At 35.2% G+C, this 23,110-nt stretch overlaps 2 protein-coding genes and 1 pseudogene across 4 annotated transcripts; all 3 read right to left on the reverse strand.

Annotated features, from left to right (window-relative positions):
* Positions 1 to 297: 297 nt before the first annotated feature.
* On the reverse strand, positions 298 to 21,600 carry LOC120137925 (annotated as a pseudogene).
* Positions 2,155 to 11,230, reverse strand: LOC120137923 (protein GRIP-like). 2 transcript variants are annotated; one of them, XM_039153560.1, is made up of 22 exons: positions 11,098 to 11,230; positions 10,245 to 10,680; positions 9,927 to 10,041; positions 9,568 to 9,738; positions 9,308 to 9,401; positions 8,893 to 8,979; positions 8,688 to 8,768; positions 7,736 to 7,861; positions 7,506 to 7,608; positions 7,341 to 7,420; positions 7,020 to 7,148; positions 6,829 to 6,929; positions 6,506 to 6,639; positions 6,312 to 6,409; positions 6,110 to 6,229; positions 5,969 to 5,996; positions 5,778 to 5,836; positions 5,605 to 5,676; positions 3,529 to 3,576; positions 3,172 to 3,277; positions 3,011 to 3,069; positions 2,155 to 2,503 (listed from the first exon to the last, which is right to left on the reverse strand). In XM_039153560.1, exons 2-22 carry the CDS (start codon positions 10,669 to 10,671, stop codon positions 2,399 to 2,401), a joined length of 2,343 nt encoding a protein of 780 aa, XP_039009491.1. In that variant the 5' UTR covers positions 10,672 to 10,680; positions 11,098 to 11,230; the 3' UTR covers positions 2,155 to 2,398. The 2 variants fall into 2 exon arrangements, with proteins under 2 accessions (XP_039009491.1, XP_039009490.1); XM_039153559.1 differs by lacking the exons at positions 9,568 to 9,738; positions 11,098 to 11,230 and adding an exon at positions 8,365 to 8,595 and having other exon boundaries at positions 9,926 to 10,041; positions 10,245 to 10,387.
* Positions 12,967 to 16,144, reverse strand: LOC120137924 (cytochrome P450 CYP82D47-like). Of its 2 annotated transcripts, XM_039153562.1 has the most exons (5): positions 15,571 to 16,144; positions 14,990 to 15,434; positions 14,196 to 14,918; positions 13,096 to 13,284; positions 12,967 to 13,018 (listed from the first exon to the last, which is right to left on the reverse strand). In XM_039153562.1, the coding sequence occupies exons 1-3, from the start codon at positions 16,065 to 16,067 to the stop codon at positions 14,286 to 14,288; spliced, it is 1,575 nt and encodes a 524-aa protein (XP_039009493.1). In that variant the 5' UTR covers positions 16,068 to 16,144; the 3' UTR covers positions 12,967 to 13,018; positions 13,096 to 13,284; positions 14,196 to 14,285. The 2 variants fall into 2 exon arrangements, with proteins under 2 accessions (XP_039009493.1, XP_039009492.1); XM_039153561.1 differs by lacking the exon at positions 12,967 to 13,018 and having other exon boundaries at positions 13,060 to 13,284.
* Positions 21,601 to 23,110: the final 1,510 nt, after the last annotated feature.

Raw genomic sequence — 23,110 nt, forward strand, 5'->3', positions numbered from 1 at the left:
CTTAAAAGAGCCGAGGAGGAAAAATCAATGCATATTCATTTCACAGTGATTTTTATTATTAATATGGTTAAATACAAGACAATGTTTGTTTAAAGATAATTCTCACTCTTTTGACACAAAACGCTCACACTCTTAACATTCTCGATGTTCGAACTTGAAAATTCAAAGAATTATAATAATTCCTTTACTACGGAGGCCACTTAGTTCATGTCATTTCACAATGATTAGATAATATAGATTATATACATGACAAGATAATATCAAAATTTTTATTTGAGTTTTACCAATTTCAAAAAAAAAATTGAGAAAACTTAACAAAGAAGAAAAAAAATAAAGCTAATAAAAGGGGGGAAAATCAATACTAGTTTTGTCATAAAAAATAGTTGGCAATAATAGAAAAAATATGGCAAAAGGATACCTAAGGTTATTGTATTTTTTTTTAAAAACTTAATCAATGTGACCCTCCATTTTTTTTTTGCATCTAATGTAGATGTGGTCATTTGACCAACATTTTCTATCGTTAATGAATGGCTTCGTTATTTTTTGCTAACGTGGGTCAACATCTTATTTTTCTCTCAATCTGCCCCTCCTATTTTTTTTCTTCTATTTTGGTTACTAAATTTTAAAAGTTTTCAATTTAATCACTCAACTTTTGAATTACTCATCTTTTAATCATCATGATTTATTTTATTAATATTTATGTATGATGTGAAATTTATTATTTTTATTTTATTAATATATGATTAAAATAATATTAATTAAGTTAAAATTTTAAAATTATATTAAAACAAAAAATATTCCCAAAATTAAAATTAAATTGAAAAATATTTCCTCTTCTTTATAGATTTCCAAATCTCCACTCTCCTCCCTTATCCTCTCATTTCATTTTTCTTCCTTTTCAAACAAAGATTTTTTTCCCCTTTCATTACCCGGTCAGGTAGCTCATCCCTATTTTTTTTCATTTTTTTACAAGTTCAATATGAGTTCACTGAATCTGGTAATGAAAAAAAAATCTTTGATTGAAAAGAAAAAATGTCACATCATACATAAATGCCACATCTTATAAAAATAGTAATAAAATAAATCATTATGATTAAAATATGAACAATTCAATAGTTGAGTGATTAAATTGAAAATTGTTAAAGTTTAGTGACCAAAATAGAAAAGAAAAAATAAGAGGGTCAAATTAAGTTATTTTCTTGAGTTGAAAGGTCAGATTGAGAGCGAAAATAGGATGTTGGCATGCTCAATGTGCCACGTCAACACAAAATAACAGAGTTGGTTAATGATGAAAAATGTTGGTCAAAGAACTGCATTGAGTTTTTTTTTACTTGGAGGGCCACATTGAGTGTAAAAAAAATGTGGAGAGCCACATTAGTTTTTTTTTAAAGTACGAAGGCTTCATATATCTAAATATAATTTTACCCGACTCAAAACCCAACCCAATGTTAAGATAAAACCCAACTCGGGCCCGATCCAAAATAATATAAAGTTATTAATTTTATTCATAAAATAAGGGCTTGATTGAAAAATAATAATAAAGAGGAAATTATTATAATTATCCTTAAATATATAAGATACAATTATATTATTTTTTAGGCCATGTTAGGTATTTTTCTCCTAAACCAGACTCAAACTCGATTTTTTTATTTAAAAAAAAACTTAACCCAATCTGGTAATCAGCTCAAAACATGTCATGTTCAAGTCTCATGCCCATCCCTACTGGAGAGAGAACAATCGTTGACCGATATTTGAAAGAAAAGAAAAGTGGATTGTCACGAGGAAGGAGAGTCGTTAGATTATAAACAAATCGTCCCTATTTCTATTTAGAAGTATTTATAATGACATTTAGTGTATGTATCAATTGTATGGTTATGATTACTATTTGTAAATAGATCAGACTATGAAGTTTTAATAGTCATACTTTACATTTCATCATGATAGGTCACGTGGACTTAGAAATCTTGTTTATATATTAGTTGACCGGAAGACACAAACTTCTGGAGGCTCCATAGTCGATAAGTGGAGTCTGTATAAGCACTAATCGTTGAAGTGCTGACAAATCCCTTATGGTGGAAACTGGAATGCTTGCAGAGAACGTCTCCAAAGATATAACAAAAATGAATCACGTTGGAGAATGCTCTAATGAATGGGACCAAAAACAGTTGCCTCGACGTTTTACATTTTACTGTATGTATATCATTCGTAATCCCGAGTCTTTTTTTACAACTAGATCATATACGTAATTTATGACTTAAATGTTACAAAACCAAAAGAAAAAAGAAGAAGAAATCTTTGCTGTGGCCACGGCTGTGATTTCTTTTGAGCAGCCACCAACTGTGGGCAAAGCCGGAAGCAAAAACGGACAGATCATCCGGCAGATGAACTTTATATTACTTTAAGAAAATGAAAATCTCGAGAAAAGTGAAAGGGCCGGCGATGCTTCATTCGCTGGGCTTGGCACATCGGTATAGTTTTGGTAGGCTTGTTGACACTTCTGCACCTGTGGTGCCATACAACGAGATTCTTCATTAGTACAGTTCATAATTTCTATGTATAGTTTGTTAAGCAAAACTCGACTCGAAAATATCTCGACGCTAATAAAAATCGACTAGACTAGACTCATAATTTCATAAACTCAACTTGAAAAAATTTCAAATTCTAGTCGAGTTATAAAATAAAACTCGAACAACTCAAAATTTTTAATAATTAGTTGATTGGTTCTCAAGTTCGAGTCGAAATCCATCAACTATGCATGATATACGTATATCACATATGAAGAAGATATGATGGAATATATACAATTAAATTTAAACAGAAACTCAAACAACTCGATTTGGCCCAAAATAACTTCAATTAAAGTTTGAATTATAAAATATGATTCGTCAACTCAAATAACTCGAAATTTTTTAACTTGACTCAATCGAATACTCAACCCTACATGTATCGATATTTGCCTAATATCATGAACCCACAAAATTAAGCATTGAGCAGTAAAATAGAAAATTACCTCTTCAGGACTAAATTGAAGAAGCATTGCAACAACGGGTAGTAGAGCTTCCACTTCACCTATTCAAAGAATTAGCAAGATTCCAAAAAAAATATTACGTCCAATCGTCCATTAACATTGATACCTGGAAATTTCAACAAACGTTCTGCGACTGAATGCACCTGTTTCAAGAAGCTTTAGGATTACATTTTTCAGGTACGTCATATCGACGCCTTCTCTCCTTTTCGATCTTTCCATGTTGCGAAGTTCCTCCTTCAGCATAGCTTCCTACATTTGTGAAGCACGTAAAGGAGAGCGTTTAATCTTCTCGGTTGACAAAGTATAATCATTGCAAAGTGAAGAAAATAAAGTGTTCGATGCAACACAAGAATATTCATTTCATTTTACTACATTGTCGGACTCTTGCCTTAATCAAATAACATAGAATTTCCCACACCAAAAGACAACACTGAGGACTAGTCAGAGGTACAAATAGAACACGTAATGAAACATCATGGTATGTCTAGACTTCTTCATACCTGTTGACTGTGGAGGTGATTTTCACGTTCAAGCTCCTCAATCTCTTCCTGCGTTGTACATGCATCCTTGGTTTTAAAATGCGAGATGCGCTCTGATGTGTTTAGTGTCCCGAGAGCCGATGCGTGATGCGTGATGCGCTCGCATCACGAACCCGATGCGCTAATTTTCACAAAAAAATACTTTTGAACTAATTTTATACCCTATAAATACTTGTATATAAAAAATACATCAATTAATACCAAAAGTAGTTTAATAATACTTCATAAATGTTAAATAACATAATAGACAAGTACGCGTAGGAAAATCAAAACAACCAAAAGACAAATCAACAATAGCTCCCACTTTCCTTCCCCCCACAGAGTTCTCCAAACTTTCTCTAGTCACAAACTAAATGTCTTCAAGATCCCCATCATCAAACCCGAGCACGTCTCCATCTCCCTCATCATCATCAGTCACTCCAATGTCTTCCATCTCATCTTCATCAACAAGAGCGGGACTTTTTCCTTTATCATTTCTTGATGGGCCGACTCCATCATAGAACCACCGTGCTATATATTTACAAACTTTTTCCCTCAACTCTTTTTGAACCGTGACATTGATAGTTTGTTGCTTCCCTCCTTTTCCAACTTTTCCTCCTTTGACAACATCTTCGAGATTAGGAGCGAAGAACTTATCTATAGGACCTTTTTGTCTTGGCTTTTTTCTTTGAGACATTTTGCTACTACCCCTTGCACTTCAACATAATCATCATCTTCATCAAGATCATAGTCACTATAGTCGAATCTTCTTGAGTAAATTGAGTTCATCTTTTTTTCTATGGTTTCCATTTCTTTTCTTTTTTTGCATGAAAGACCTCACCTCTTCCTTTACATGCTCTGGACAGTTTGGGCAACTAGTAACATCCGGCAAACCACCAATGAAATGCCATTTCATTCGATACACACCACCTTCACTACTTTAGGACAAAAATGGCAACGAAAATTGTTTCTGTTGCTAGGCTCTTGCGTAGAATATTTCCTAGCTGGATCAGTTGATTTGTTGGTTGTGTTTGTATTTGAACCCGTTGAGGTAGCACTAGGATTTGGTTCCATACTAAAAATCACAAAAAACAACTTGTTTTAGTACATATAAAAGCTTAAACAAGTAGCAAGTAGCAAAACAATCACACACCCCAGCAACAAAAAGAAATAGTTCTTCGCTAAACCTTCAGTAAAATCAATTTAAAGCTATTGCGGCATTAAAGCTTCTTGATTTAGTTTTTTCAGTAAAATCATAGGACGTAAAAACAGTTCATTCATTTAAGCAACAAAAAAACAACTTGTTTATGTTTCTAAAAGCTAAAAGCTTTTGCAACTAAAAGCTATTGCAACAAAAAGAACTTATCTATAGGACGTAAAAACAGTTCATTCATTTAAGCAACAAAAAACAACTTGTTTATGTTTCTAAAAGCTAAAAGCTTTTGCAACTAAAAGCTATTGCAACAAAAAGAACTTATCTATAGGACGTAAAAACAGTTCATTCATTTAAGCAACAAAAAACAACTTGTTTTAGTACACATAAGAACTTAGGGATGAAAAAAATAGCAGCAGCCTCTTGTCAAGTCCATTGCGAGTGGTAGGGATGAAAAGAAACAGTAAAATCGAGGATAAATATAAAAAAAAAATTGAGACTTACCTTCAAGTTTCTTCAATGGCAGCACTCAGCAGACAGATCTTCAATAGCAGGGGGGAAAGCTCGATGGAGGAAAGCAGCAACCAAGTGACATTTTATTAGAGATTTAGGTCAATTGAATATGGGCTTTTTAAGCCCATTCCAGCAATTAAGTTAGAAACATAAACTAGTCCAACTAAAAGCCTAAAAAAAATCTTATTAAACGCATCAGACCTCATCAGCTGCATCGGATCGCATCAGACCGCATTATGTACCCCCTACCGCATCAAGCTGCCCGATGCGCTTTGACCATCGCAACGGTCGCATCACGCATCAGGCGTGCCTGATGCGCGCTTTTTTAAACCAAGCATGCATCAACAAACCAAACCAGGGAAATTAATTAAAATGAAATGGAAATTACTAACCTGAAGGGAGAAAATGTGTCTCTGTGATTGTGCCAGCTCTTCCTCCCTCTGAGCCTGCTGCCTTGCCAATATCTAAATTTGAAGGGACGGTTAATGTAAAAATCATTTCAATAATATATGGTTTTGAAGGAAAATAAAAAAGGATATTTATCAAAAAGAAAGTATAAAGCTACCAGAATCTGCTGTTCAGCTGCAGAGGTGTTCAGGCTTGGAGCATCTTGTTTTTGTATGGCTGAAAAGACAACAGTAAACATCAGAGCTCCATAAACAAATAGGTTAAAATACAAAATAAAATAAAATCAAAGTTTCCAATTAGAAGTAGAATAAATATTTGCAAGTAGTACCGCATAAACACTCATCATACCTGTGTTGTAATTCTCAGTGTGATCAGCCTGAAAATTTTATTTCAATGTAAGCCCAAAATTTAACGAAATCAAAACACCTCACAAGGGTGCTGAGGTTTCATGTATGGTCTACAACTATAAAAGAAAAAAGGGAAACATACCAGTTGTCTCGACTCCAGAGATCGTTGAAGATTCTTGATGTCATCCAAAAGTCTAGAAATTTCATTATCCTTCTCCTCAATCATACTATCAGCAAGATTACGTAATGATGCATGCTCCTCCTGCAAGTAAAGAATTCAATCAATAAAAACAGAAATAAAAGTTCTCTATAATCATCCAAGTAGGATACAAAATTCTAGGTACCTTCAACCGCTTATACTGTAGTTTTGTCTCCTCTAATTCTTTTTGTATATATTCACCAGATGACGTTTCATTTTGAGCAGTAAGAGCTTCGCATCTGTCTGCAAAATCAGCAACCATAAATGTCACTTTATTCAAAGTTCAAGACAGAATCATACTTGAGAAAGGGGGAAAAATAGCATGCATTGAAACAATACATCGCCAAGTTTCTTCCAAATTTTTAAGGTCCATTTCCCATACAGCTTTCTCTGATTGGTGGCGAGCATTAGCAGAATGAAGATTGGTCTCTAAACTTTTGATCTGCTGTTTGGCATTGTCAAGTGCCGCATCTCTAGTATGAAGCAGGGTGAATAATTTCAGTACAGAATTCAAACAAAAAAGGTAATGTTCTGACTTAGCAAAAGCCTAAAATCCAACAAATATTTTTGGCATCCCCTTTTTCTTTTCTGACTAGTTTCCTTGAGATCATAAGTTCAGTACATATAGCTATCTCATCATGGCTTTTAACTTATGATGATACCTTTCTGCAAGTTCTTTGTCATGATTGCCTAAAACATCCTGAAGATCTTGACAGAGCCTATCCCTTTCTGCCGATACCAATGACAATTCTCTTTCTAGCTCCTGCAGCAATCAAACAAATGATTTTCTTATCTTTTAACAAAAGATGAAATGTAGATAACAAAGTTATAACTATCTTGAAAAATATTATACTTTTAATGCTTCTTCAAGCGCATTTATTTGTTCAGACTCTTTAGCTGCAGCTAGTTCTGCATCCTTTTTCTGGAGAAGTGTGTGTGCACGAATTTTATAAAAGGAAAATTCCCTTTCAAGACGGCTAATCTGCAATACAAGAAGCAGAACATATAAGGTTCTGCTACATATTTACGTGTCTGTTGTGAGCGTAATTCAGCTAAAAATAATAAATTCACATCCTTAAACAACAAAAACACCTTGTGGAGGTCACGCAGAACCAAAATATAAATTGCAGGAAAAAACTAACTGGAAAAATTTGAGCTGCAGAGAAAGTTAAACCTCTTCTTTAGCAGCTGCTAGCTCAGCTTCTTTAGTACTTATCATCTGGGTTTGCAGAGATGCCTCTGATTCCAGTTGACCTATCCAACAAGTAAAATAGATTTTAATTTTCTTGTAGATAGAGAAGAATCAAAATTACAAAGGCTATCTGTGAAATGTTTCTACTTCTCATTTTAGCAGCTTCTATTTCAGCACGAATGCAGTTGCTCTCCGCAGCTTCAAGTTTTGTTTTGAATGCCTGAGAAATAGCTTCCCACTTCTCCTTTTCCTGAAATATCACACGGTTTGTCGATGATAAGGAAAAGAAATGTTATCCCACTACATTTGTGAATAATAATAATAATCATATTGTTTTCATTAGTGGCATTTACTTATTTGAAGAGTTTGATTCATACATGCTCAAGTTTCACATGTGAAAGCTCTCCTCTAATTGATTCCACAACAGCTCTTAATCGTGCAGCTTCGCCAGTCGAAGCTGCTTCAATCTCAGTAATTTTAGACTCTTTCTCTGCCAAAAGCACCTGCAAAATTATGTATCCATAATAATCGCTCAACCTATTACAGAGAACCTAGATATGACACACAATGAAAAAGTCAAAGACCACCCCCCCTTTTTTTATAAAAATCTAGCCTCATTGAAAACCCCCTTCATAACCATCAAGCTCCGAAAAACTCAATAGTCATTGGAAAGGAGGAAAAGAGTGCCCAAAATTTTATTGCCAAAAATAAGGTCTACATCCAAATCCAAAACAAATACAGTACAAAGACCCCCATTAAAACACCCAAAACATACCCCCATCTCACCAAACCAAAACACCTCGCCTCACACTAGCCTATGCCCGATTTAGCTTAAACAATCAGCTTCCCCATTAGTACATCTCTTAACATGCCTAGTTATAACATTGAAATGCAACACAGTCTTCTGAATAACTCTAACTAAATCAACATAACGAACCGGGCAAGTCTCCGGGTTGATGATCCACTTCAAAGCAAGAGAGGAATCACTCTCTAAAATCAGACTCACCTTATCCTTCCACACCGAGTTAAAAAACAAGTCTAATCCTGTTTGAATCGCTAAAATTTCTGCAAGGATCGGGGGGCCTGGTCCGGACGCTCTTGAGAAAAAAGCCAACCTCTTATTTTCAGCATCCCTGAGAATACCGCCAATACCACTGCACCTCCAGTCAAAATGAACAGCCCCGTCCACATTCATTTTTAAAAAACCCGGAGGGGGAGGACACCCCCCTTTTTTTTCCTTTTACCCATTACAAAAAAAAAATTTTAATACTTTAGGAGGAATCTATTCAATCTCCAACTAGAATAAAATGCTGTGAAAATAACTCTTACCTGCAGGGAAGAAATTGTTTCAATGGCCTTAGTTCTATCAGATGAAGCATCAACTAGTTGTGCTTCCAAGCTCTCTATATTATGATGAAGAGAGAAGAATCAGAGAAACCAAAGCACCATTCTTGCAAGGTATGCCAGAACTAAGAGAAAGCTCTTTGCATCTTAACCATCATTGACACATTATACAGCTGAATATCCAACTTACCTTCTGATGTTTAGCAGCTACCTCTGCCACTGAAGCTTGCCTTTTTTCATCTGCAAGTTGTAGTAGTCCTTGCAAGTCTTCTAACATCTAAAACATAAGCATGTATAAGACGGACCCCATCAAGAATTTCAGCAGTAAAGTACACTAGGAAGACAAAGCAACAGAACATAAATCCATCTATGGGAATCGATGCCATTGTTAACTCTGTTTCAATTTCAAAGGTTCACACATAAAGTTACCAAGCATAATCACTTGATCAAATTGATGATACAATAAGCTCTGAGTTGCAAGAAGGTATTGTTTAATAGTCTCCCAAAAGGCAAAAACACATACATGAAATCTTTTGTTATTGGAACACACGAGATATTGTTCAAAACCAAACACAATAAACTGTATGCACACAAAGCTATAGTACCTGTTCCTTCTCTATAACTGTTTGTTGCAATGCTTCAATTGCATCGTCTTTAGGTTGCATTGAATGGCGTAATTCCTCAATATTGTCTCGGAGTCTAGAAATAAATGGCATCAAAATTAGAAAAAAGTAAAAAATAAGGAATAAAACTCTATAGGCACTATCAGCTGGTGTTAAGACAATGAGATTCATGATAAAGGATAAGTGCAACTTTTTAGGTTCAAATTTGTTGTTAGAATTATGTAGTTCAACAATGATTATACTTATTGTTTGCACTTCGTAATTGTTGTCTCTCTGCATCCATCGTTTTCAATGCTTCATTTGCTTGTTGATGTGTGCGCTCAAGCTCTTGCTGCAGACCTGACTGTTGGGATGTAGCTTTCTCAATTGATTCATTAGCTTCACGAAGCCTGACCTCAATGTCATCTTTTTCCAGAAAATAATCTTCAAACAAAAATCTAACTTAGTTCCATGCAAACCTGAAGCCTCCTTCCGTAATTTCTCTTGGTATTAGTTCCATGCAAACCTGAAGCCTCCTTCCGTAATTTCTCTTGGTATAATTTTTTAACAAAATTAGGAAAGTTCTGCAGTTAAATAAAATAATCAAAGGACAAAATTCACCTTCTGAATCTCTTGAATGCGCTGTTTCGCACGCTTGTGAAGCCGATTAAATTTGGAGTCAAGCTCATTGTACTTCTCCTCACGCTCTTTTATTTCTTGATCCAACTTTTGTTGAGCTACAACATGATCAATGGTATATACTCAAGGTTCAGACCAAACTAAGCAGAAATAAGAACACGTATTACACTAAAAACAGATTGATCCTTCTCTTGTTTCTGAGATGTTTTTAGAGAAAGAAGTTCCCGCTTTACAAGGTTACATTGAGCCAAGTTTACAATATATAAATAAGATGCATTTTTTAATGATGAACTCCTCTGACCTTCAGCAAGCTTGCCAGAGAGTTCTTGAGCTTTGGCATCTGCTTCTGAGTAGACCTCTCGAAGATGCTTTAAAGCGTCTTCTGCTGCAGCTCGTGTTTGTTTTTCTACATTAAGTTCTCTGCTCAAAGATTCTATTTTCTCATGCAGTTCTTTTACGTTGACTGGATACTCGGTTTCCTTTTCAATTACATTAGTTTGCCCGGATGAAACATCATGTTCTGATTGGAGATTTTTGAAGTTCTCCAGCTGAGACTTTGTCTGTAAAAGCTTATCATGAGCATCATCCGAACTCAAGTTGGCATCTAACACAGCATTTTCCTTGGAAAGATCTCCATTTGTTTCAGACAAATGTGTCTCAGGCTTCAAAGAATCATCTTCCCGAGTTTCAGGCACTTGATTAACCTCCTCAACTCCCTCCCCAGACATTATCACACACTATATAACAACAGCATCACAAACATCAGCTACAACCTAAAGATTAAAAATGAAAAGCTAATTTTGAAGCTATTAACCATAGAGCAAGCGGATCAGGAAGCTAGTTAGCAGCAAACATTCTATAACAGATACTGGAAACTGAATGAACGATAGAGGACAAAGTCAACATTCAAGTAATGCTCTCAATTGCTCGTTCTTTGATCAAATGAATCTAAGATGAGAAACTTCTCCAGAATCCAATTTTTCGTTTAATGCTTTTGTAAATCGTGCAAGAATAAACGACAGACGCTGAAGCAAACGACAATTGTCTTAACAGATTTCGTTGAATTTAATCAGGAAATAAATTTTCCAATGAAAATTCCAAAAAAATGCATTCATTAGATCTGAATTAGAAACACAGAAGTAGAAATTGTGTACCTTTGAATCTGTGGAATGAGAGAAGACGAGGATCGATTCGATTTGATTCAATCACTGATTTGAGATATAATTTTTCAGTTTTGAGGGAAATTGCGAATGTGTTGTCGAGCTCAAAGTGCCAGCTTCGATCTAGATTTGAAATCCCAGTCTTAAAAAATTAGGTTTTTAGCTTTATTGGTTTCTAAAAATTGGCTAGACGCTAAAATATTCGAATTATTCGAAGTTATCCATATTTATTTATGCCTATTTGATAATCTATTAGAAAATGATAAATTTTAGCCGGTTTAATGTTTTAAGTAATTTGAGTTATTTAAGAGAATATTTCATTTTTTATTAAAATAAAAAATAAATTACAAGATGATATTTATTAAAAAATAAAAACATTTAATAATAATTATAATAAAATGTTATAAATAAAAATAAAAACATAATTAATAAAAAAGTTTCATTGCAAAACATTAACTAGGGATAATATAAGATATCTCGTACATTGCACGAATCAAGCGATCTTAGTGGTTCAGAGATTTATTGTTATTCTTTGAGGTTCTAAATTCGAATATCACGTATATCAGAGATATAAGTCTTCTTTGTCAGCATAATTGAAAGTCTTTGAACATATATTATCTTGTATTTACTCTAAATTTATAAAATAAATCATTTCATGCACTATCTTCGAATTATAATAGATTTTATTAATGAATAAAATTAATATTATGAAATTATTTATAAATAAATATTCCTAAATTTATTTAAACATAAATTAAAAGTATAAATTTATTGAAAAATACTCGCCGAGAGATTTACCTACCAAAACAAGATATACGACACGAGTCGATCTAGATTAATCAAGTCAAAGCCTTGGAACCGAAAGTATACCAAAATAAAATTGTTCATACCTATGCGGAAAAAAGAAATGAAACTCACAAGATTCATCAAAAGAGATTGTTTCTCCCGATAGGAACAATAACTTAATCTCCACATCAGCTGAAACAACAGACAAATGGGGGCCTGAAACAGGATCAAGTTTATGTTAATATTGTTGTTGTGGTTCACCATTGTTGGAATTTTCGATTCTTTGAATGGAAGCTTTGAGCTCCGAAAGAACGTGTGTGTGTTCTTGAAGGATTGCAGGCTATTTGTTTCCAAACCGAACCAGGCTCCTCCAATTGACTTGGATCTTGGTAAAGCTCGTATATAGATTCGGCTCCTGGGTTCAACTTGCTCACATTTGTCAAGCATTTTATCTCATCCGTGTCTATCAGCAAATTGCTGTCTCCATCTTTCCATGCTATCAACTGTATCACTCAACAACCAAGAATTAATTTTTTGATTTTCTTTATTTTTTTCACCCAAGACAGTAGTTTTTTTTATTTTTATTTACCTTGGGTGGGCCTCCTAGAGCGTTGGTGCAATAGAGCCTGGCATTATCAGTATCTTGGAAATGCACTTGCAAACATTTTATGGGATTTCAACTGAGAATTTACTCTCACTGCTCTGTTCACCATTATAGCTCTCCTGCCATTCACGAGGTCCTTTAACTTTGGTTTATTCTCAGATTCAACACTCAAAACCTACCATTCAAGCAATCCCACCAAAATTTAGATAACACATTTGTTCAGCGAAAATTTAGAATGAGAATCGATGTTGGGTGTTCAAAAAACAAAACGTTTACAGGTTTGGAGTGTGAAGATAAGAAACATTCAAACCTGGGTAATCATATCAGGAGCACGACTCCAATGGAAAGCAAAATAACAAAGGATGCATCTCCCCAACCCCTCCACCAGCTTCACGTACAAATCCTCTTCGTTGCCAAAATATTCAAAAAACTTCACCTCACAATCTTTTGGGTTTTTCAGATATTCATTTGCCAACTTGCAGAGCTCCGGGCACTCATTTGCATCCTGAAACCCTAGCTGCGTGGCTGCATTAATCCCAAATCTAAACTCGTAATTAAGCCCACGAATGTTTATAAGAACAAATGCTTTTTATGTATATTACCAACGTAGTGGGAGAATCTTTCCAGCTTTCCAACGCGGCCGGACTCGGTCCTTTCCAAGAGTGGGATGATGATATTCTGATGTTCTTTTACGGGTTCACGCTTCCGCCGGGTTCAAGCTGCGGCGGCGGCAGCTCCAATGACAGAGGCAGCAACGATGGAGATGATAATGGATTTACCATGGCCATGCTCTGCAGCGATTATTTTTGACAGAAAATTACTACCAATTCACTCGGAACTTGCAGTGTCAAGAAATTAAAAGAGAATGGAAAATAATAAGACAAGATTTTAGCTTAAGCCTTTACCGTGACGCATTTTGTTGATGCTGTTGTGTGGTTGATGAAATGAAATGAATATGGGTTGGCTTCGATTCATCACCAGATGGAATTTGATAACTTATAATATAATTAACTCTTAATACTGGATAGCCGGATGGAGATTACTTTGGCACGGATTCATGATTTTATGTTAGGGATAAACTTAAATTTTTAAAATTTCAAGAGGTCGAACTTAAATTTATAAAATTCTAAGAGACGATGACAGATTTTAAATCGAGAATATATATAAAAAAATCTAAAACAATTTTAATTTTTAAGGAGATCGACTGCTCCCATCCAATTCCCCTAGTCTATCACTTACTTTGGACATGAATGTTATAAAAATTTATAATAGGTTATAAAATAGTGATAAATTTTAAAATTTTAAAAATTATTTATAATTCGTTAAACTTAATAATTATTTCTACAATAATTTAATAAAATTTAATGATCATTTATAGTCGTTTGAAAAGTTCAAGGACTGTTTTATTATTTTTAAACTTGAATGATAAGAAGGTTATTATAATATATTTTAATGATTTCTCATAATTTACCCTTAAATCAAAATAAAAGTTTGCTTTGTCAGTTCATTTCAAACTTTAAGGACGAGCTATTATAATCATACTATTAAATCAAAATCTATCGAACATATAAAATTTACGGGAGTCGGGATCCCTTTAGCCCAACCTAGCTCCATCCCTGCACTAGATTACTTATTTTATGTGAAGTATATATAGAGATTTGCGAGAGAAAGTTAATATAATAAGAGGAAAACAAATTGTTACCTAAAAAAAAGCAATCATGTAGCAGGCTTCTTGGACATGATAAGGGTATAGCAAGATTGATGAATACTTTCAGCAAAATGAGTTATGCGCCTATATCCCATACAGCTTAGATTCAAGACGCGGACTGATGAGAACTTCAAGAGGGGTTGCTTTCAGATTCGTTAATCCCGTGCTTTCCGTCATATCGATGTCTTCTAACTTGGACGGCTTAGTGACTTCGAAACCGTGCAAGAAGTTGCCTAAGATGAAGTGCAACATCCTGAGGGCAAGTGAGGCACCGGGGCACGATCTTCTTCCCGAGCCGAAAGGTACGAGTTTGAAAGATCGGCCTTGAAAATCGATATCCTTATTGTTGCTAACAAATCTCTCTGGTCGGAATTCATGGGGGTCCGTCCATACACGTTCATCATGTTGAATCTTCCAGGCGTTTATCAATAGTCGTGTACCGGATGGAATGTGGTAGCCCGTCGAGAGGGTGCAATCTTGTAATGCAGCCCGAAGGCCGATGACCGGTACCGGAGGGTATAACCGCAACATTTCCTTAACGACGGCTTGAAGGTAGACAAGGTTTTTGATATCCGACTCTTGTAATGGTCTATGCTTTCCAACGTGCATGTCTAGCTCATCCTGTGCTTTTTTTAGCACGCGAGGATTGTTCAGTAGCAAAGACAATGCCCAAATGAGTGCCACCATGGTTGTGTCGGTTCCCCCAAAGGCTAAAATCTACCAAAACAATACAACATTACTTGGATTAGTTTCCGATACACGGAGTTCGATTAAATTCGGTTGCTTACCAAGCAAGTAGCCTTATTGATTGTATCAGAGTCGAAAGAACCGATGTCGGCATTGTCGAGGATATTGAGCAACACATCCATAAAATCCTGCTCTTCCATCACTCCTCCACTCATAAGCCTCTTCTGTTTGTGCTCCTCCAACCACCCTCCAATAATGCTATCCAATTCTTTCGCTGTTCTTTTCATAGCCTTTTTGTGCCCCTGAAAATCCAGCCACCCGAGATACGGTATAGCATCGGACAACACAAACACCCCGAACCAATAAGAGAATTCTCTCATTACTTTTCGACATCGTTGTGCCTCGGCTTTGTCGCAATCGGTGTCCGGTCCGAAGTATCTTTTCCCTCCCACCATTCTCAAAGCAATATTATGAGTTAATTCCTCAAACCACCGCTTCATATCTACCAGCACACCACTTCCTTCACAACCTTTGCCAAGCCATGACCTATATGAGGACAGTCGCAAATTATATGCTAATAGACGAATTTATGATGTAAAAACATATTATAAATAAAAAATATAAAGAAAATATTTATAATATACGATAATTTAAAATTTTGAGTTCGTGATAGGTCCATTACCTGTACAATTCTCTTGTCGCAGTCTTCACCTCCGAAACTCGTATATATTCTAGCATATCGATGCGGTTATTAGATAAAAGCTCGACCGTGGCAATCTTGCGCATCTCACGCCAATATGGTCCGTAAGGGGCGAACCCGAACATAGCAAAGTCATAGCCGAGAAGCTTGGAAGCAGCGATGTTTGGTCTAGTGGAAAAGACCTTATCATGTACGGTGAAGCATTCTTCGGCCATCTCCCAAGCGTTTAAAACCAGCGCTTTGTTTGATCCTAGCCTTATGCAGAAAACAGGCCCATATTGGTCGGCCATGGCACCCAATGTTTTGTGGGTGAGTTGCTGACCTCCGAAGAGGTGCATGTGTCCGATGATCGGCAAAGCACCGCCGGCTTGTGGCGGTGAACGGCAGCTTCGCTTGTTGGACGACTGATAAAAGTAAATGCAACATGAAAGAGCGAGAGTGCTGAGTATGGTAAACAGGCCCTGCAAGAGAGGATCCATTGGAAGGTTTCAAAGCTTTCAATTCTAATTGCATGAGTTTAATCTAAAACCATCCATTTTGAAGTGAGCAAGAGTGATTTGGGCTGCTTGGAAATCTTAATGGAGTTAGATGTTTTTTCTAGATATTGATTAGAGACTGTCATGTGTTTTCACCATTCATGTGCTCGGAAGTCTACATCATACTGTTTGATAGATGAACATTCCATGCTTATCCTTAGAAATCTCAGAAATTGGCGGCCATAGGTACGTTGGTGGGCAAATCAATCCATATCACCAACAATTTTAGCGTATCATTTGGTATTTTAATTTTAACACGTAGTTTCTAATAGCCGTAAAACTTGTTAAAGTTATACAACGACAAAGATATTCAAAGTGGTTTTCTAGTTCTTTTTCCCTTTCAAAAGCTTCACTTAATGATTTAGTGGCATTCTCTCTCTTTTTCTTATTTAAATATAAAAAACATTCTTCTTGTTTTGATTTCTTTCTTTTTCGTATATTCTTAAAATGTTAGTTTTTGTTTGTTTTTATGGTAGTTTTTCGTTTACTTTTATGTTACAGTTTAGCCTATTATTATGATTGCTTAACATTTTGTATTATATTCATCATAGCGTATCTCATGATCAAGAAAAATCGACAGTCTGATGTGATTAAATCATCTTTTACGATAGTTTAACGATGCATTTAGAGGAATTATTTATTAGATTGGTTCTTCTAATCTCTATGCCTACATCAATATTACTATATCTTTGAATAGAGAGAGATTATTCATAATAGGTTTTTATTTTGGAATTGTGTTGTCTTATTATACCTAATCCTTTTGTTTAATGAAAACCGAATTTCTTATTAAAAAAACATTTTCTTAAATCTCAATTATACTAAAATGGTTGTATTCATAAATTAAAGGGTAGAGTACATAAATGATCCCTAAACTATATGATATTTTTTATTGAGTCTCTTAATTATTAAAAGTTATAAAACGAGTCTCTATATATAGGGAGTTGCTTTGTTTAGTCATATTAAAAGTTACAAAATGATCACCTGACTATTCATTATGTTTCAAACTCGTACTTTTCTGTTAAAAATTTGACGACAGTTTGAACTGTACGTTAACCTACTAATTGAGATATGATAAAATTTGATCTCATAATCTCAAGCGACTATCGTATCTCATTAAACATGTTAACGTTCAGTTTAGCTGACTATTTTTTTAACAAAAAAAGATGAGTTTGGAACATAATAAATAGTCAATTGATCTTGTAACTTTTAATAGTCAAGGAGCTCAACAAAGCACCTCTTTATAGCCAAAAGACTAATTTGTAACCATTAATAATCAATAAACTCAATAAAATAATATTCTATAGTCAATGGACCATTTGTATACTTTACCCTAAATTAAATTCATATCTAATACATTGAAAAATAGAAACAAAATCTTATATAAAAATTAAATTCATATTTTATATATTGAAAAAATATATAAGAATTAAAATTGATCAAAGAACAAGAATATTCATGTTATTACTAATTGTTCTCATCATTCTACCTTGCAAGGAATAATATTGTATTCATTTTTCAAGTAAAAAAAGATATAAAATACAATCTAATTACATTTAGTTATCACAATCACATCAGTTTCCAAGTCACTAATATGTCTAACAGATACTTAAATGTTTACATTAAAGTTTACAAGGGAGAATCATATACGACGGTACTGATCAAAACAGATATTATACACACATAAATGAAATAAGCAAGTAAAATTATTAAGGGTAAACTACGAATTTAGTACCTAAACTATCATAACCCGTTTTAGTATCTAAACTTTAACTTCTTTTAAAATCATACTCAACGTTTAGTTTTAATTTTATTTTAGTATCACGTCGTTAAAAAACTTAACGTGTTTAGTACTTAAACTATCAATTTTGGTTCGTTTTAGTGCTTAAACTTTCAATTTTTTCCAAAACTTAAAGTTAAATTTTAAACATGGGTACTAAAATGGAAAAAAACTAAAGTTTTTAATGAAAGAGTACTAAAATGAAACGAAAACTAAACTTTAGGTATAGTTTTAAAAGAAGTGAAAGTTTAGGTATTAAAACAGATCAAAACTAATAGTTTATGTATTAAGCACGTAATTTATCCTATTATTAATTAATAATCCTGAAAATGGGAGGAGAAAATTTCCGAAATTAATTATAGTCAATGAACGTGTCCTATAACCACTCTCGGCCAAACAAGTTGATCTCTCCTTTCACTTGTGCAAACCTCTCTCCGCAAACCCAATGTGTCTTCACCTTCATTCCTCTTCACTCCTCTCTCATTCTTTCAATGGGTGGCACTGCCTACCCAGTATTCATTTTAAATACATTTCTTACATTTCTTCTTTATTCACAGTCATTTGAATGAGAGATCAATAATATCAAGGGGGTGGGGGGACAAAACACCAAATAAAGTCACAAGTCACACTGTTGTGTGTGTGTGTGTGTTTTATGTTTTTGCTTGTGACTTGGAATCTTATTGTTTCTCCTTATATCATGCAGCGCAATCTCGTTGATTCAGAGTCGACGACCAAGTTTGGGTTTGGTGGCGGTGGTAATGAGCACCGTCCAGTTTGCCCTAAACCTCGTCGCCTTGTCGGACCTGCTGCGGTTCCCGAGTTTCTCAAGCCCCTCAGATGTACCAAACACAGGCTTGAATTGGTTTCTCGTTGTTTTTTTCTCCAACGATTTATCGGTTGATTCGTGACAAAGCTTCAACGGCAGCCAATCGTATACTGATGGGAGGTGTGGAGTTCTCAACATGATTGCAGTGAAGGTTAGTTGATAAAACTTTATCGTATATTTTAGATTTTTTTTTTATACTTTCACTCTCCTGGAATTTTATAAATACCTTTCTAACATAAAATCGCGTGTTCGCATAGGCAAGCGAGGGAAGAGAACCGAGTTGCTGCAGCCGCTGGGCATCGTGTTCATCTCCTCCGGGGAGAACAGGCAATACCTTGGTTCACGACGTGCACTTCGTTGATCAAATGGAGCTTCTCTCACCCTTTGGTCGACCCAAGTTTTCGGATAAATTCGGCATCACCTCTGCTGCCTCCCCGGTTTGAGCATTCTTCCGGCAGCCTTGAAAATGAGGGGACATGTACCCTTTTGTGGGATCTCTTCGTTAGTCTTTTGTTTTTATTTTCTAATTTAATTGTAAATATCATGAGTTAAAAATGGACCGATTAGATGTCTCTTGTAAATATAACATTTTCATCCATCAGTTCATTGTTTCGATTTATTTATTCTTTTCGTTTTGAATGATTGTACATTTCCTTTTCTTACAGAGGGAGTGTCCCTTTTCTTATTATTTTCTATAACCCCCTTATCAAATTCAAAATTAAGTTATATATATATATATATATATATATATATATATATATATATATATATATATATATAATATTGATTTTTTAAAAATATTGAGTTTGAGCAATGTGTAATCGTTTTCTTTTTCAAATTTTGAATGCTTCATTCGAACCCAAAATTTAATCTAATTAGTTTATATAATTATATTTTGGATAAATTATTAGACAGTTCCTCAACTACAAAATTTTTTATTGAATTTATCAACTACAAAAAATTACAAAATAATCATCCAATAAAAAAGATAATATATTGATTATTTTCTATTAAAAGAGTAATAGTGATGATATATAATTTAATAATATTAGCATAATAATTAATTTGGTCTTAAATATTTACATATTATTATTTTTTGAATATTAATTGAACTTTAATTAAATTGATCTCGAGTAACTCATAATCTCGTCATTCTTACCACCTAGTAGTGGTTGTTTACAGTTTGGATGACGGGTAAAGACACATAAGGAGACAATGATGAATCAGTGGAATTGTTTTTTTACACAGTTCAGTGGAAATCTTAGAAAGAGACGAATGGGACAGAAAGATATTGACGGGGCACAACGAGAAGCACAATAAAGCAGTGCTGATGACTAATCAGATAAAATGAGAAGTGTCAAAGTAGTGCTGACCTTTCATCTCCCAGAATCAAGGAGTCGAGGAAAATTTTTAAGGTGACTCGACTAGAATTTTATAAATTTAATTTAAATAGGTTATTTCATTAAATAGAGCTTTTGTTTTACACATGTGGAGGTGAAGTGGAGTGGTGACATAATTGTGAATATTGTTAAATGGTAGGCGGACTTGCCGCATAAGCATTCATTTTTTATTTTGTTGGACGGTGCCACATTGTCATGGAAATTCAAACTCAGCTCAACCGGCACTCCCATATCGATCTCGCTGCATTAATTGATAAAAATTATATAAGCCTGGCCATGGCATTCAAATTCCCATACCAACTCCACTGACTTTTTATTTCCTTTCATTCAACACTCATCGTACAGTAAATGGAACACAGAAAAAAAAGCATATTATTTAACATCCAAGGGGATCGTCGTTTTTAGATTGTAGTGCTGCTGCGGAAGGATTTCAAAGCTTTGATGGCCGTAGCTCTCAGTATGTATTGATGATATGCAGCTGCCGCAATCGCTCCGGTGAAAGGCCCGACCCAAAATATCCACTGTTTTTTCATCGCCAACACAATGTTAATAATATAATTCAATCCATGTGTACATGGTGAAGAAAAATGAAATTAACTTGTAATAAATTAACCTGATCATCCCAGTTTTTTCACCGTTGTAGATCACGGCCGCACCGAGGCTCCTAGCCGGGTTTATTCCGGTGCCGGTGATGGGAATGGTGGCCAGGTGCACCACGAACACAGCGAATCCGATTGGCAAGGGAGCTAACACCTAATCAAAGTCACACACATGAAAGCTTAGTTACATTAAAGAGTAGTTTGTTGATGTTTTGTGCTACTATATTACTCACAGGGACGTGAGAATCACGTGCACTTCTTTTGGGATCTGTGGCGGAGAAGACGGTGTAGACGAGGACGAAAGTTCCGGTGATCTCGGCACCCAAAGCGGTGGCATTCGAGTATCCCGGAGCCACAGTGTTGGCACCGCCCCCATGCATATTGTATGCGTTCCTCATGAATGCCTTGGCTAAACCTGCGCCACAAAAAGCTCCCAGGCACTGTGCAACCATGTACGCCACCGCTCGAACCAATGAAACCTTCCGGGCGACGAACAACCCCAACGTGACGGCTGGATTAATGTGACCACCTGTTTAGCAAGTTCGCATTTTAAACGTTTAATCATAGAAAAGAAAAAGTGGCAATTGGCGAAATAGAATACCGGAGATGCCGGCGGTGCAATAGACGAGAACGAAGATCATGCCACCGACGGCCCAAGCGATACCGAGAAGTCCAACACCGTCGCAAGGGGCGGTTTGTTGACTGTGACCAATAACGGTGGCAACTAAGATGTAAAGGAACAGAAGGGTAGCGACGAACTCGGCTAGGAGAGCTCTGTAAAAGGACCAGCTCTTGAGCTCTTCATGTCCAACAACAGAGCCGGCGGCAGGTCTACGTAATCCTTCCCCGTATTCTCCATGCTCGCTAGCTATCTTCCTACAATCTCTCGTCTTGTTTGCTCCAAAAGCTGATGATGTGCTTAATTGCCTTGCTCTTGCAGTTAAGGCTAGGCACTGGTACTTTCTTTCGGAATAAGTAAGCCCTTTGACAATAGTGTTAGAGAGTAACTGAAGTCATGTAACATCATTTAAAATTCAGAGCATACAAATATACAATTGTATCTATCCATTCATTTACAGCTAGCATGTGACCTAACAATTAAAGCCACCATAGTTTATTTTATTGGCAAAGAGGAATGAACCGAGGGGACGGATGAGAGTAGTTAACTCTTTAAATTTTAAAATTATTATATATTTTAGATTTTTTCTACATATTTTTTTATTAAAAATAAATTTTCGCCCTCTGAAATTTTATAAGTTCAAGTTTATCCCCTAACATAAAATATTGCTTCCGTGGCCGTCGGCAAACCCACCTTGTGTGCAGTGTAATCAAAAAGGGACATAGTCTTGAAGCAAGTTTGTTGCAAAAACTTCTGATTTCTATGAGAAAACCAGAAAAGTTCTTTATTAGATAGTTGGATTTTGAGTGAAAATGTGTATATTTTTTTATGAACCTTCGTCTAGGACCATCTCATTTACGACTTCCATCAATTAAATAAAAATGTTTTATATTTTTAAAATAAATTCAAAATTTAAATTCATATAAAATAAGATAATATAAATATTTTTGAACCACTTAACTAATAAATGGATCTCATCTCACCTACATCTTTTAACATAGTATGAAAAATAAAACGCTTAATATATAAATAATACATATCGTTGAGGATTCATCAGAATGTCTGATAAGTTATAAAAAATGACAATTCCCTCTAAAAATAAATTAGATGGTGTGATATTTATTACAGCATGTATCATGCATGGAGCCCATAATTTTGGGCTATGTTCCGGTCGGAATAGGATTTTGAAGTCGTCAGATCCTTGGGAAAATGAAACTCCAAGGATCAACTTTCCTAAAACTTACAAAACGCTGCTCATGCCGACGTGGGTTATCATGTCATGCTTTTGTTGTGTTTTTGTGCACAATAGAAAGAAGAAGAAAATCCGAAGATTGTATCCAACTCAACATTTAGGATAAATTATGCATTTAGTACCTAAGCTATTGTTTTTGATCCGTTTTAGTACCTAAACTTAAAAAAAATCAAAATTATGCATAACGTTTGTTTTTGTTTTATTTTAGTAGCCTCCGTTAAAAACTTAACGGACAGGCTAATGACGAATAGCTCTGGTGGACGGAAAACCAGTCCGAATGGTGGACCATGAGAGAATGACGAGTCGACCAACATAGTCCAGTTTTAGGCTCATCGAACGGTTGACGACGGAGATCGGAGGATGAAGAAATCAAAGAGTTCATCGTCGATTCGGAGATATTAAAGTCTTTTCCGGTGAAACGTAGACCGAAATTACGTTAAGGGGGGTAAAAAAAGTGCGGACTGAAAAGTTTGGCCTTCACCCGGTTGATGGATGCAACGGTCAATGACAGTA

The sequence above is a fragment of the Hibiscus syriacus genome, unplaced genomic scaffold (genome assembly GCF_006381635.1).
Source record: "Hibiscus syriacus cultivar Baekdansim isolate YM2019G1 unplaced genomic scaffold, ASM638163v2 tig00110676_pilon, whole genome shotgun sequence".
Classification (NCBI taxonomy): Eukaryota; Viridiplantae; Streptophyta; class Magnoliopsida; order Malvales; family Malvaceae; genus Hibiscus; species Hibiscus syriacus.